Source organism: Populus euphratica, unplaced genomic scaffold (assembly GCF_000495115.2).
Source record: "Populus euphratica unplaced genomic scaffold, PopEup_1.0 scaffold2.1, whole genome shotgun sequence".
Lineage (NCBI taxonomy): Eukaryota > Viridiplantae > Streptophyta > Magnoliopsida > Malpighiales > Salicaceae > Populus > Populus euphratica.
Window position 1 is genome coordinate 3,656,924 of NW_011499846.1, and position 15,110 is coordinate 3,672,033.

A 15,110-nucleotide genomic window follows, 5' to 3' on the forward strand; every position below is an offset into this window, starting at 1 on the left:
CCCCTCTCTATGATAGGTTGAGCAGAAAGTTTAGAGGAATTTCTCAAGTGGAGGGTGTGGATTGTTTGAACGCCTCTTTACGGCCATAATTATAGGACCCCGATCAATTGCTTTGCAAGGGTGTTTTTTTGGAAATTGATTGAAATTGTGGTTTTTAAAATTTAAATTTTTTAAAAAAGATTTAAATTATTTTATTATATTAATATCAAAAATAATTTTTAAAAATAGATCTTTAAGAGGAAAATAAGAATCCAATCTTATGACTAAAATCGTTATCAGAAAAGGGTGCTGTTTGTTTCCCTATCGTGGTGAGGGCCAATGAATGGCGACATCATGATTGTCGCGTGAAGTTAAAGAAAACATAATTCTGCTTATTTCTTGCATTCAACTGCTTCCAGCTTGTTTGAAATTTGTAATAATAAAGTAATTTAAAGTATTTTTTATTTAGAAATATATTAATATATTTTTTATTTTTAAAAAATTATTTTTAACAATAATACATAAAAAAATATAAAAATATATATAAAAAAATTTAAATAAAAGAATTTAAAATTTTTAAAAACACAGTGCAAAACACATTTAAGGATGCTGTGGTTTAAGTAAAAAATGCTTTTCATTTTCAAATTTATTAGGTAATATGGTAACGTCTTTTGAGTGAAAAAAGCTTGTTATATTCAACATCGTTTGGAGTTGTAATAATGATTTTTTAAAAAAACATTTATTTAAAATATATTAAAATAATTTTTTTTATTTTTTAAAATTTATTTATTTTTATTTAAATTTATTTTTTATATTTTTAAAATTATTTGAATGTGTTAATATAAAAAAACTATTTTTTTAAATAATAATCAAACATTATTTTAATATATTTCCTAACAAAAAAAACATTTTCAACTATATCTAAATCTAAATAATTGATACAGAAACTTTCGACCATATAAATATTTCAACACGTATTATTAATTTAATGTGCAAACAACAAGAATCCAGGGCAATATTTAATTTTATGATCTAATTGTATTTTCTTAAAAAATATTTTTTTATTTTATATTAATTTGTTGGGTATTTTTAGATTGTTTGATTTGATAGTGTTAAAAAAATAATTTTAAAAAATAAATAAAAATATTATTTTAATGCATTTTAAAATAAAAAAATAATTTAAAACATAACATTAATCATAATTTCAAACACACAAGCTTCTTATAAAATCAAACATGGTATTTGTAGGTGATATGGCAATGAAACATATCTTCCCTGTATTTGTTCAATTAATAAAATATTATTGAATGAGGTGATAATAAGAGATCAATATAATCTCTTTGTATTGTCAATGATACTTGTTCGTGTGTTGGAAAATATGGCGTGGTTTGAATATAATTAATAAGTACTTAATAATAAGTAAAATATAAGTTTAAAGATGTGAGATCCATTTTAAAACTGTGATTCATTCATAAGTTAATGAAAAATATTCATTACTTGCTTCTAAAAACTCTCATGCAAAAGATAATAATTCTGAAAGACCATCCCCCCCAGAATTTGTTTTTTCATATACTCTCTTCTCCTTCTCTAGTTCTTTTATTGTCCAAGCAATTCAAATCTACATCAACCGCTTCTAATATTGATATTCTATCTGATGATTTTATGCCCAACTATAATTTTAATTAAATACTACTAATATATTTTTGATGAATTTACAGTTTCAATCATAATTTTATCAAATACATAATTCACTTAAAACAATTATATAAACAAATGTTTTTTTTAATCATTTTTTAAACTACAAACAAAATCACAATACTAAATATTTTCAAAATAATGTATGATATTGCGGTTAATTTTCATTAGTATATAATAACAAGAGACTCATCTACATAATTGGAAAGAAAAAGTTTTTTTTTTTTTAAATATAATTTTAAAAATTCAAATACCTTAATTTTCTATACACGAAAGTACCTACATGATGTCCTAAAAGGCAACTATTCTTTTAAGCTGTAAAGGTTTTTGTCAATAATACATGTTAAGAGAATAATTTTTTTTTGTACCGATTTAATATTAATAAACTCATTGTTTCTCTAAATAAAAAAACTTTGAGACAGATATTAAGAGGCCAAGTAATTTAACAAAACTTTATTTCTCAAAATAGTAATTAACAAAGAAAAAGCATTCAACCAGAGATAAGATAACCAAAATAGTAATTAACAAAGAAAAAGTAGTCAATAACCATGCGTTTTTTTATTTTTTCTCTTTTCGTTTCAGGCATTGTTGCCTTGATGTATGAACGCGGATGTTTACTTTTGGTGTGTTGAATGGTAGAGAATGGAAATAATTATTAGAGCAGCTAAGAAACGAAGGATTTGGAGGTTGAACGCAAAATCAGAGATAAGATACTATTGGCTCGATAGGATGACTATATATAAAATTGCTGGTCTTTATATACTCGATCCTTGAATTTATACAACAGAGATAACTTGTTTTGTGATTGTTTTTTTTTTAATGATTTTAAAACTTTTTTTTGTTTTTAAAAATATTAAATAAATAGTTTTTAAAATGTTTATTTTTATAATTTTAATGTGATGATATAAAAAAATATTATTTTAATATATTTTTAATTAAAAAAGCTCATTGCACCGCGCTGTCAGATTTATCTTCAAAATCAATCAACTAATGGAGCCATGATGCTAAATCCGTCTGCTATTTTTTTTTTCATTTAATTTAATTTATAAATTATGATTAGCAAAGGACTGTATTGGATCTTTTTTCGCTGCCTATCTCAACAGGCCAACCCCAATTACAAGACATCTGAGCCCATCTACTCATGCATTCGTCTCCAAGTATGCTTTTCCTTATAATTTTTAGACCCGGTCGGGTTTAAAATCAGGATTTTAGATTTTAGTTAGGTATTTAGTTATTTTTTTTAAAAAAATTAAAAAAATATTATTTTAATAAAAAAATAATAAATTGCTATCAGTTTTTTAATTAGGTCAACTAACCGGATTAACTGAGTCATATCAGATTTTTAATTCCTTTATTGTTTTTAACCAGGTCTGATTCTAACTTTAAATCGACCCACCAGACTGACCGGTTTGAAAACTACACTTCTTTTGGTGCAAACAGGAGGAAATGAAAGGATAGTAAAAGGAAACATCCCAGTAGCAATGGCGAATTATTCTGTATGTTCTGGGAAAAGAAAATTCCCAGTGAAAAGACATGCGTTCTAGGAAAACGATTTGCTATAAAAGTAGAGATTTATCTAGAAACATGGTTTTAATCGTGTTTTTTAAAGATTTATTTTTTCTAAATTATTTTTTTATATTACTTTGATATATCAATGTTAAAAATAATTTTTTTAAAATAAAAAAATATTACTTTAATATATTTAAAAATAAAAAAAATACTTTACACCACAAGCAAAATATAATATTATAAATTCCAGCTGATAGCCCTTGTCAATGGTGAATTATTCTGTATGTTTTCGAAAAAGAAAATTCCCAAGGAAAAGAAATGTGTGCTAGGAAAATGATTTGCTACGAAAATAGCAATTAATATAGAACTTGTTCAACCGTGCTCTCTAAAGATTTATTTATTTTATTTAAAATTAAATTTTTAATATTATTTTAATGTATTAATATTAAAAACAACTTTTATAAATAATAAAAATATTATTTTAATATATTTTCAATACTATAATAATTATTATATTTTAAAACATCCTGGAATAACAAATGCCCACCATCATCGCAAGCATGCAAGGAAATGATATTATTCTCTTGGACGTGCACTCCTTAAAGCCCCCATTATCTCTCTTTCTGTAACTATCATTTGTCTCATCAACTCCAGCATCCAAGTGACTAGCACGACTGGTAGATTCATCGGCTATATCATGCAAATCATAATCTATATTCCAGATGCCCAGGATCATCAAAGCAAGCATCATGCAACCCATCCCTTTTAATTAATGAAATTATGCACGGTTGTTCTAGGAATATTTATGAAAATTTGTGTCCGCACGGAGCTCAAGCAGAAACTTTTTCCTCAAGAAAATCTTGAGTCTGAGTCTCTTCCTTGTAATAATATGTAATAAAAATAAAAAAAAAACTAAAGAGGCATCAGCTTAAGAATACAAAATGTTTTTTTTTAGCACATCAAAATTCCATTCGATAAATTACGCATCCCCCTTCACTCAAAGCTTGAACCCTCGTGTCTGGATATTCAACATGAAAACGTAGCACTATCCTACTTTGATATTACAATAAACATTTTCTTTTTTTGAGGGGATATTATGTAATAAATATTACTTATATGTAATAAATATTACTTATATTTCAACCGGAATCCAAACGACCATGAGCATTTCCTTCCTATACATAAATAAAAAATATGAATTCCAAATCAAAACCACATGCATCCATCACATTTTAGGTGCTTGGGTGCCATAATCCAATTTGGTTTTTATATAATTTGACTTTGTAAGAGAATTGTGAGGAATAATTGTCTGTTTTTTGTAATTAGTTGTCAAACTTAGATTTAATATTTTTTTTTTAAAGTTCATTTAGTGGAGTTTAAATTGGGTTTGACTGGGTTAATTAATGAACTCAAAAATCAACCTAATTGGATTAATTAATTTTATCGGGTTAATATTTTTGTTAATTTAACTTGAAACTAGAAATATAAGGGTATAAATGTTAATTTAACTTGAAACTAGAAATATATCAAGATTCAGGGTATACATTTTTCAAATTAACTTGTTAAACTAACTAAACTATATTTAATAATTATGATCAATACTGCATAACGACGGAGAACTTGTTTCACTTGAATTTTAAATTATCTACCCCAGCACTACGTTCGGCTCATTATGGGTCAAACCAAGTAAGAATAAAATACATTAGTTTTTCAACGAATGTATTCACACAGCAAGAAAAAACATGCTGGCAGTGCAAAATTCATGCACTTCCAAACTGAATAAAGTGATATTACAAAGCAATAATAATAATAATAAAGTTATAAATTAAAAGCTAACATTTTTAATTTTTGATTAAACACTATTTTGAAATTAACTTAAATATTCAATTTTTTTAACAACTTAAATCAAATTTAATATTTATATAAAAGAACATAAGAATGCAACAATATAATTCTAAAATCATATTTCTTTATTTAAAAAAAATAATTCTAAAATTTAAAACACCGACTAAATGAATGATTTGAAAAATGTCAAAACTTACGGTGCCGTTTGAACGAAACTCTCTCTGGCATTTTTTCGCTTTTTTCTTTTTTTCAATCCATGGAAGAGAGCGAAATCCCCGCTAAATAATAACGGCCTTCTTTCAGTCTCTCTCTCCACCCTCCTCCCTTTTCTCCAAAAAGCTTCCCTCTGCTCTTCATTTGCAAATCCATCGAACTTTGCATCTATTGCTGTTGAATTTGAAAAGAAAGTCTATCGTGTAATTATCAGCAATGTCAGTCTCCGATTCCGAATCATCATCTTCTTCTCACGGCGGAGAGTATAAATTCTTCCGTCAAATCACCCGTGATCGTAAGCTTCCATTTCACAAATATCTTCATCTTTACACGCTCGTGCCCGTTGACGTTATATATTTGGTGTTTTTAACCAATTTGTATGAGTTTTCTGTTTGTTTTGGCGGGAAAATGTAACGAAAGAAACAGATCGAGACTGATATCCTTTAATTCCTTAAACACACGAACTGTTTACCTAATCTAGAGCTATTAGAATCATCTGGATGAATTCTGGTGCATTATAGTCTCTTTTTTTTTTAATTTAATTTTCATAAATCAATTGCTGATTTGCTCTAAATAATTTGTAACGGTTATTCAATTTCATCATCATTATTATTGTTGTTGTTATTATAAATCTCAGGATTATTGTTTGAAATGCTTGGATCAACAAGAACAGGAGATTCAAAATCCACCTGGAAGGTATGGCTCGTTAACAGTTTTTTTTTATTTTTCAGAAGATTTCTTTATTAGTTTTTTTAGTCATTTAAACTGATTTTGTGCCGCAGGTGCTTATTATGGATAAAGTTACAGTGAAAGTCATGTCTCACTCTTGTAAAATGTCAGATATTACAGACCAAGGAATTTCATGTAAGCTTTAAATCTTTTATGCCTGCGTGATGTATTTATTGAGGTGATTCAAGCCAAGTTGGTAGAATGGAGAAAAGGAAATTATAAGTGTGTAATGTGGCTGCTCAATTCTTGATTACTGCAGTGGTGGAAGATCTTTTCAGGAGGAGGGAACCTATGACTTCTATGGATGCTATATATTTCATCCAGCCATCGAAAGAAAAGTAATTTTTTAGTTGTTTTGCATGAAAATATTATAACTATCAAGAGTAATTGTCTTGATTTTCGATTAATGTGATCGTTGAAGCCTCCTCCTGATCGTTTATGTCCATTCGTATTGTATGGAATTTTACTCGAATGCATGATCAGTATCTTCTTATTTTGCATTTTGGTTCTGAATTTTTTGTCCTACTTAATGCTTACATTCCTGCTAAGAAGATGGGGATCCACGTTTAACTGTCTTTTACTAGCTTGCAGTGTTGTCATGTTCTTGTCTGACATGTCTGGGAGGGAGCCTTTATACAAGAAGTAAGTGAAAGATTATAGTTTCTCTAGATTCTGGTTTAAGTGACCTGAATCTTTCTGGTTCTTACATTTTAGAGAGATTCTGATTATGTTTCTGACCACATGCTTCTCTGCCTTTCTAGAGCATATGTATTTTTTAGTTCATCTGTCCCAAAAGAATTGGTTAATCACATCAAGTGTGATACAAGTGTGTTACCCCGAATAGGTGCTTTGAGAGAGGTAAATGTTCTCTTTCTGCTTTTGTTATTGGTAACTTAGACATGTTATACTGCATGATTTTGCAATAGAACTTTTCTCTTCGTATCCTCTTTCATCTTTCTTTGGTGTTACGCAGATGAATTTGGAATACTTTCCCATTGATAATCAGGTATATCATTACAGCTAGCAATATTCTATGCCGATGCTAATTGATTAGTGCTCCTTTTATCCTAGTGTGCCATTTTTTATCCGCTCATTCTGAACCTCCGTATGCGCGGTAAATAATATTGCTGTCTTTAAGAGTTTCTTTCTTGTAAACTTGGATGGAATGCACTTTTATAATTCATGATCTGCTGCTTCAATTTTAACTTGATTAACAAGATAATATTTTTCTATGAAGTCTGAGTCAAATGTGATGTGAGAGTCTTTTATCTTTAGCTCATTTTTTCTTCAAATTTTGACTCTTTTATAATCTGAAGTTTTCCCAATAAAAAAAGACAAACTTTTTTGCCATCATTGACGGTCTGTTGATGAATTCTCAACATAAATAAGGGCACACCATAAAGAATCTGTGAAGCATTCCAAAAATACGTTCTCCATATTGTTTCAGTCTTCAAAGGAGTGTTTTTAACTGCTTTGTGATATGATAATTTAACGCAGGCTTTTATTACTGATCACGAAGGAGCACTGGGGGAGCTCTATGGTAAAAATGTTGAGAACTCTCGCAGATTTGATGCATGTTTGAATACAATGGCAACTCGAATTGCAACAGTTTTTGCTTCATTGAACGTAAGAATTTTATACAAGAAGCTGCAGCAGCGACTGTGGAATCTTAGTCTTCTTCTTTTGTTTCTTTATTATTTTACTTTCATTTAGTTTTATCTTTATAAAGTTTACTAAATACAACTCAAGAGGTCCTGATATCTCTGATTATTATATGGAAATAAAGATGGCAAAATCAAAATTTGTTTTTCTTTGTTTTTTGGGTTAGGGTACATTGCTTTGATTTTCATTCAAGTGATTATTTGATCCTTTATAGTTTGACAAGTTAAGATTGTCAGAATAATAAAATAACCTTCTTGTAGAATTTGATTCGTAAATTATCGAATTCTCGTTGTAAAAGGTCTCAACTTCCAATTTTATACAGACTCGCAACAATGGACTAGGCTCTTATTTGGGCTTCAGTCCATCTGTAATCCTAATATATTTAAGCACATAAATTATTCATGAGCTATTTTTTAGTGAGTTTGAAGGGTTGATTTGGTTGAATATTTCGTATTACATTGTGTTTTCTTTGCCGAAACAACATTTGGCCAGGATTGAAAGCATTCCTCATGAGCTATTTTTTAGTGAGTTTGAAGGTTGATTTGGTTGAGTATTTGGTATTACATTGTGTTTTCTTTGCGGAAACAACATTTGGCTGGGATTGAAAGCATTCATTTCAATGAAATTTTTGAATTTGTGGAAAATTTATTGTTTGTATTATTTTAGGAACTACCTTTTGTACGGTATCGTGCTGCCAAAGCGACAGATGATTCCACAGCAACATTTCGTGATTCAATTCCAGCAAAGCTTGCTGCTGGTGTTTTTAACAATCTTTTAAAATACAAGTGCATTCCCAACTTTCCACAAACCGAGACATGCGAGTTGCTTATCCTGGATAGATCTATTGACCAGGTTGTTGATACTTTTACTGTGATAACTTGTTCTGTTTGGTCTATAATTTTAATTTGTTGATGTCTCGCACTTGCATGTTTAGATTGCTCCGGTCATACATGAATGGACTTATGATGCTATGTGCCACGATTTACTGGAAATGGATGGAAATAAATATGTTGTTGAGGTATGTCTTCACATTTGGCTTTTCCTCCTTGTGGGTGGTGGTGTTAGGTATGTCTTCACATTTGGCTTTTCCTCTTGGTGGGTGGTGGTGTTGGGGTGAATGAGTATTTGAGGGGATGCTTCAGGGTTTTAAGGGCTTTCTTTTTGCATTTTTGACATGTTCTTTTTTTTGAATGAAATATTCGTCTTTCAGCTCCCAAGAAAAACAGGTGGCAGTCCTGAAAAAAAGGAGGTCCTTCTAGAAGACCAGGATCTAGTTTGGCAAGAGCTTCGCCATGCACATATAGCAGATGTATGTTCATGCATTTATATTCTACTTTATCTTGTATGCCTTGGTTTTGTGAACCTCTTTCATACTGACTGTTATATCAGGCTAGTGAACGCTTGCATGATAAGATGACCAACTTTGTGTCTAAGAACAAAGCTGCTCAAATGCAACAGAGTGCAAGGTAAGGGCTAATGTGACTTTTAGAAGTTGTTTGCCATTTATGCGGAATTTCATAACTTTAGAAAGTTTTAAGTTATTAACCTAGCAAATATTATATAAAAAAAATAATAGTTCCTGAACCTTTGTGCAACCTGATTCTAACATATAATCGCAATCCCATTCTCAAGTGCAAGACTTTTACCATAACTATGGCAAGATCCCTGTGATACTTAATGCTATCAAATTTAGTTTTTGATAACAGTTAACAATGCAAGGAGTTTTATGACAAGGTACGATGGTGGTAAAACTCTTTGGCCTGCTATGATTGTAGTATGAACAACCCTCGAAAAATATATTAACAAGGCAGATTTTGCATCTAATTAGTCGTAAACTCTTTGAACTGATCTGATTATGTAAATTTCAAAAGGTGTAATTATGCTTCTAAAAGATTTAAACCCCTTCTACCCAATAACCCTTAAAAACAAAAAAGGGTGGAAAGATGACACCACACATTTGTTTTTATTTAAAATGCTAGGGATTCTTGAATTTCTCCAAGTTGGCACTTTATTTGTTAAGAGTGATACTGAAAGAGTTCGATTTTGATGTGGGAAAATTTTCGGGGAGGCCACCTTACATGTCTTCTCACTTCATCATTATGAATAAACATTGCAGCTGGAATTTCAGAATGTATATAGCTAGAAGATTGTCTTACGAAGTGTAGAAGTTGATATATTTTCTTGCTTAAGATTAGTTATTCTTCTAGACATGGCATCACTCTCATGATTAATGATCCCTTAAATGCTACATCGTTCTATGTAGTAGAAACAGACTGAAAATTTTCGAGACAACATTGGGAGCAAGGGTTATAGGCTAATGATGCCATCTGACACATGTATATGATTCAGACCTGACAAGATCTCTCCTTCAATAGATATGGATGTTAGATAATAATATAAATCATATCTTGGGGTCTCATTGGACAGTTGAAGCTTTTAGGTTAAGATGGTTCTTTGACATGATATCAAAACTTTGTTAACTAATTCTATTTGATAAAAATTAAGCACAAGGTGAAGGTGATGTAGACAGCATTGCTATTTGATAAAAATTAAGCACAAGGTGATGTAGACAGCATCGCTTATGCTACTTTGAAGATAAACAAGTACTTGATTTTAGCTCGAAGCTTTAAGTCTTAAATTGTGGATTTATCTCTGTTTCCATTTATTTCTAGTGCTGAATTTTGATTTTATGTAGAGATGGTAGTGAAATATCGACACGAGATTTGCAGAAAATTGTTCAATCTTTGCCGAAATACAATGAACAAGTTGAGAAACTAACACTTCACATTGAGGTTTGCTTCTTCTTTAATTCTCTTACCATTGCAATGGTTGATTTTGTACTTCAGTGAGAAGGATACAATGAATGGTTCGAATTACAGTCATGTTATGCTTCCTTCTGACTTTGTTTAATTAATTACTGTAAGTATAGATTGCTGGAAAAATTAACAGCGTTATCAGAGAATTGGGACTTAGAGATCTTGGGCAACTGGAGCAGGATCTTGTTTTTGGGGATGCAGGGGCTAAGGATGTTATCAGCTTTCTAAGGACGAAGCAGGTGATGAAGCATGGAATTTTGATCAGATAAGATTTATGCATCTAACATTCTATGTTGTGTGACTTGAATTTCTTACACTTCTCTCATGCAGGATGCATCTCCTGAAAATAAGCTGCGTTTGTTGATGATCTATGCATGTGTGTACCCTGAGAAATTTGAGGGTGACAAAGCTTCAAAGTTAATGCAGGTAGCTGCAGAGTTTAACTTACAAAAATCTCTACATGAAAGTGACACGAATACATACAATGGCATTATTAGTGATGAATGCAAGGCTATATCTTATTGCATGAGTCTATTCGTGTCACTTTCATTTGATTTTTTTTCTTTGGCAGCTAGCGTAACTCTTGTGGAAATGATGTGCATGAGAAATGCTAGTGGTAATATTTTTTAGATTCATCGGTTGCCATGTAAAAGTATGGACAAATTATTACAAAATAACAGTACAAAGAGAAGTAAATATTTAATCCTGCTAGCTATAATCATTGATCACGATTTATGTCTCAACTCTAACGTGAGACAGACTGATGTTTTTTCTCTGGGATTTGTTAAAGCTCTTCTCTCCTCTTTCTTATCAGTCTGCAATAAGAAATGGATGGGAATTTTAATTTTGTGGAAGCAATTTTTTATGTTGTTCCTGTTAAACAATTTTCTTCTAATTATTTTCCATCATTCAGCTGGCCAGGTTATCAAATGAGGATATGAAGGTTGTTAATAATATGAAATTGCTTGGGGGTTCATCTGAGACCAAAAAGACATCAGGTGGTTTCTCTCTCAAGTTTGATAACCAGAAGGTACATAAGTGCACGCATTTGAGATGCTTACTAAAGTTGAGTGGTAGGTTGCCAATGGATGTCTAATTGATGACAAATTTGGTTATCAGACAAAGCAAGCAGCTAGAAAGGACCGAACTGATGAGGAAGAAACGTGGCAACTCTTCCGATTTTATCCTGTGCTGGAGGTATGATTTACATCATGCAACAGTGTCCATATTCGTGTGCCTTATTGTAATGATTGTCATTGTGCTCTTAGGAAGGGTCAAAATGGTTGGATATTATAGAATTAGTTTTTTTTTCCGGTTGGATATTATAGAATTAGTTTTTTTTTTTTTTTCCTGTTGTGAGGCATCATTTCCAGCTTGTTTAAAATATATCCTAAATAATCATGATTTTTTCTTTTTTCTTTTTCCTATAATTTTTGTATTGAGTAATATCAAGAATGAACATTGCCAGTTTTTTCATGTAGCAACATACTTGATCTGCCAATAGTACCTATGGTGATGCTCCTTGTGTATCATCTGGTATAACTTGGCTAACTGAGAATGCCCACTATCCATGTTCTTTAGTGGACTGAGGGCAATGCTTAATTGACTATCTGGTTGGTATCTTCTAAATGGTTATATTTTCGAAGCTGTGTAGTTTTGTTGTTTGTGTTGCAAAATGAAATCTGTTGCTATGTTAACAGAAAAGAGAACAATGCTTGTGTTATTGTGTATATAATTAAAATGTATGCATAATATTTCATGATTTCTTTCTCAGGAGCTCCTTGAAAAACTCAGCAAACGTGAATTGCCAAAGAATGAGTATTCGTGTATGAATGATCCAAGTTCAACTGACCAAGAGAGAACAAAGAGAGGATCAGTACGGAAGAGTCATGCTTCACCTGCTCCAGCTGTTCCAGAAAGAAAAGCTCCTGCACAATCAATGAGATCAAGAAGAACTGCAACTTGGGCACGAACTAGCAATTCTGATGATGGATATTCAAGGTACAATGGCAGCCCTTACAATTTAAATGTCATTTGTTTGGTTCACACATCCCACTGACTTTTATTTCCAGGATATTTTAGTTGTTTCCAGACCGAATATCTTCTGTAACACATTTTTATGTATTATGGTTGTGATAGATAACTCTTGATAGCAGCTTAGATTTCTTCTGCATCGGTTGGATGTTAATGTTATGTTCAAGCTCCATTATGCTTGAATTTTTCTCAGCACTCTTCCCTGGCCTTTTGCAGTGATTCAGTCTTGAAGAGCGCCGCAAGAGAGTTCAAGAAAATGGGACAGCGTATTTTTGTTTTCATCATTGGTGGTGCAACTCGTTCAGAGGTAAAAATTTGTTGGGCAGTTCTAAGTTTGAAGATGATAATTGGATATCACCTGATAGTTTCAAATTTATCCCGGCCTTGGAGGAGTTTGGGATCTTTACATAGTTTCAAATTTATCCCGGCCTTGGAGTTTGGGATCTTTTCTAATGCCTTTTTGACCATAATTGTTGTCAGCTGCGAGCATGTCACAAGCTTACAACAAAACTGGGGAGAGAAATTGTTCTAGGTTGTTCTAGTTTGGACGATCCTCCACAATATATCACGGTATCATGTGCTTATTTATCATTTTTATTTCCAAATAATTATTGGCAATAATATATTTGGATGCTCTAGAATTAGACTTGAGACCATGCCACTCCAGCCACTATCTATCTCGAATCTCGACATCCAAGTTTTAATTCTTGGCTTCTATTCCATTTTTTTTTGCCTCTCCTTAAATTTTATAGCACGCTGTGCAGTGAGAATAGTGGTGAAATCATATTAAGTTTCAAGTATTTTTCCAGCTGCTCATTCATTTTCTGAACATGACAGAAACTGAAGCTGCTGTCGGAAACAGAAATCTCAACGGAAGTCCTTAGATTCTAAATTTTGGTCTTGAAAAGCAAGTGGAACATGTGTTTGCTAGATGCAGAAAGGTTGGATGCCAAAATTTGTGATTGCGAGCATGCAACGGTTTGTTTTCTTTTTCCACGCAAACATGTGCAATTTGATCTGATGTAGATCTAAAGTAGGAGGATCGAACAAGGCTTGTTATGTTTCTCATGAATCATGACCAGGCGAAATACTACTGCACTTCACCCTGAACACTGTTCTTTAGACGTGGTGATTGTAAGATTTTTTTTACTTTCTATAAAATTAACCCATTGGCAATTGAATCAGTCAATTGTGTAGGACAGATCATAAGTTCATAACCATTATCTTGTGGTAAATCATACGTGGCCTCATTTGATTTACACTTTGGTTTTTCTTGACACCGACAATAATGCATTGTTCAAAATGCGCAAGGATGATATGAATAGTTTTTTTTTAAAATTACTATCTTTATTTAATAACCATTCTAAAATTATAAGGATGAGATTAGATAATGTATTTAATTGAAATAGAGTTGAATAAAAAGAAAAGATGAACTAATTAAAATAAACAATTTTTTTGTAAAAACCAATTTAAGGTGATTCAGGCCTTTCACGTACTAAAAGTTACAATTAATTTTTTTTTCTAATTTCTTACTAATAGCATGAAAATAAGATTTTCTTTTGAAATTCAAATTGAGTTTGACAGTAAACCCAATGCTATCGTTTTTATTAAATTAAGATTTGAGCCTAAATATTAACTCATATCTACTTATATGTCTCTTATTAGAATAATTTTTTTCCCTTTATTTTTCTTGTCAGAAAGTAGATACTCTCTATCCCCTTAAATTAGGACTAATTAGATAGATCAAGAACCATTGCATATTTGATGTTTGCATAGAATTAAATCTCATCATATAATTATCTATGTTTTTTATTTTTATACCTTTATCTTACATATATATAGCTAAAGGGGCTACCTTATAGCACTCCATTTTTTCTTGATTAAGTGAAAATTATATAGTTTTGAAATTCGACTCGATCTAGTAGGTTAACTTGAAATTGAAACCAAATAGGTTGAAGAAAAAATAAATATTTTTTTTTTGATATAATCAGCCTAACAGGTCAACCCGGGATTAGAATCGGATGGGGTTAAAAAAAATGAACTAATTAAAATAAACAATTTTTTTGCAAAAACCAATTTAAGGTGATTCAGGCCATTCACGTACTAAAAGTTACAATTGATTTTTTTTTACAATTGATTTTTTTTTCTAATTTCTTACTGATAGCGTGAAAATAAGATTTTCTTTTGAAATTCAAATTGAGTTTGACAGTAAACCCAATGCTATCGTTTTTATTAAATTAAGATTTTAGCCTAAATATTAACTCATATCTACTTATATGTCTATGTCTAGATACTCTCTATCCCCTTAAATTAGGACTAATTAGATAGATCAAGAACCATTGCATATTTGATGTTTGCATAGAATTAAATCTCATCATATAATTATCTATGTTTTTTATTTTTATACCTTTATCTTACATATATATATATATATATATATGTATATATATAGCTAAAGGGGCTACCTTATAGCACTCCATTTTTTCTTGATTGAGTGAAAATTATATAGTTTTGAAACTCGACTCGATCTAGTAGGTTAACTTGAAATTAAAACCAGATAGGTTGAAAAAGAAATAAATAAAAAAACTTTGATATAATCAGCTTAGCAGGTCAACCCGGGACTAGAAT

The 15,110-nt window shown here is 30.8% G+C and overlaps 1 protein-coding gene across 1 annotated transcript; it reads left to right on the top strand.

Moving 5' to 3' along the window:
- Nucleotides 1-5,341: 5,341 nt before the first annotated feature.
- On the top strand, nt 5,342-13,741 carry SEC1A (secretory 1A). The gene is made up of 21 exons (XM_011036004.1): nt 5,342-5,536; nt 5,879-5,937; nt 6,024-6,105; nt 6,230-6,308; nt 6,562-6,612; nt 6,732-6,828; nt 6,944-6,976; nt 7,468-7,596; nt 8,299-8,484; nt 8,567-8,650; nt 8,843-8,941; nt 9,022-9,098; nt 10,328-10,424; nt 10,562-10,687; nt 10,779-10,874; nt 11,362-11,478; nt 11,568-11,645; nt 12,223-12,449; nt 12,699-12,789; nt 12,963-13,052; nt 13,320-13,741. The coding sequence occupies exons 1-21, from the start codon at nt 5,458-5,460 to the stop codon at nt 13,371-13,373; spliced, it is 2,031 nt and encodes a 676-aa protein (XP_011034306.1). The 5' UTR covers nt 5,342-5,457; the 3' UTR covers nt 13,374-13,741.
- Nucleotides 13,742-15,110: the final 1,369 nt, after the last annotated feature.

Coding starts and splice junctions, on each gene's coding strand:
- SEC1A (XM_011036004.1), top strand. CDS start 5,458: ATGTCAGTCTCCGATTCCGAATCATCATCTTCTTCTCACGGCGGAGAG. Junction 8,942..9,021: donor GCCATGCACATATAGCAGAT/GTATGTTCATGC, acceptor CTGTTATATCAG/GCTAGTGAACGCTTGCATGA. Junction 10,425..10,561: donor AACTAACACTTCACATTGAG/GTTTGCTTCTTC, acceptor CTGTAAGTATAG/ATTGCTGGAAAAATTAACAG.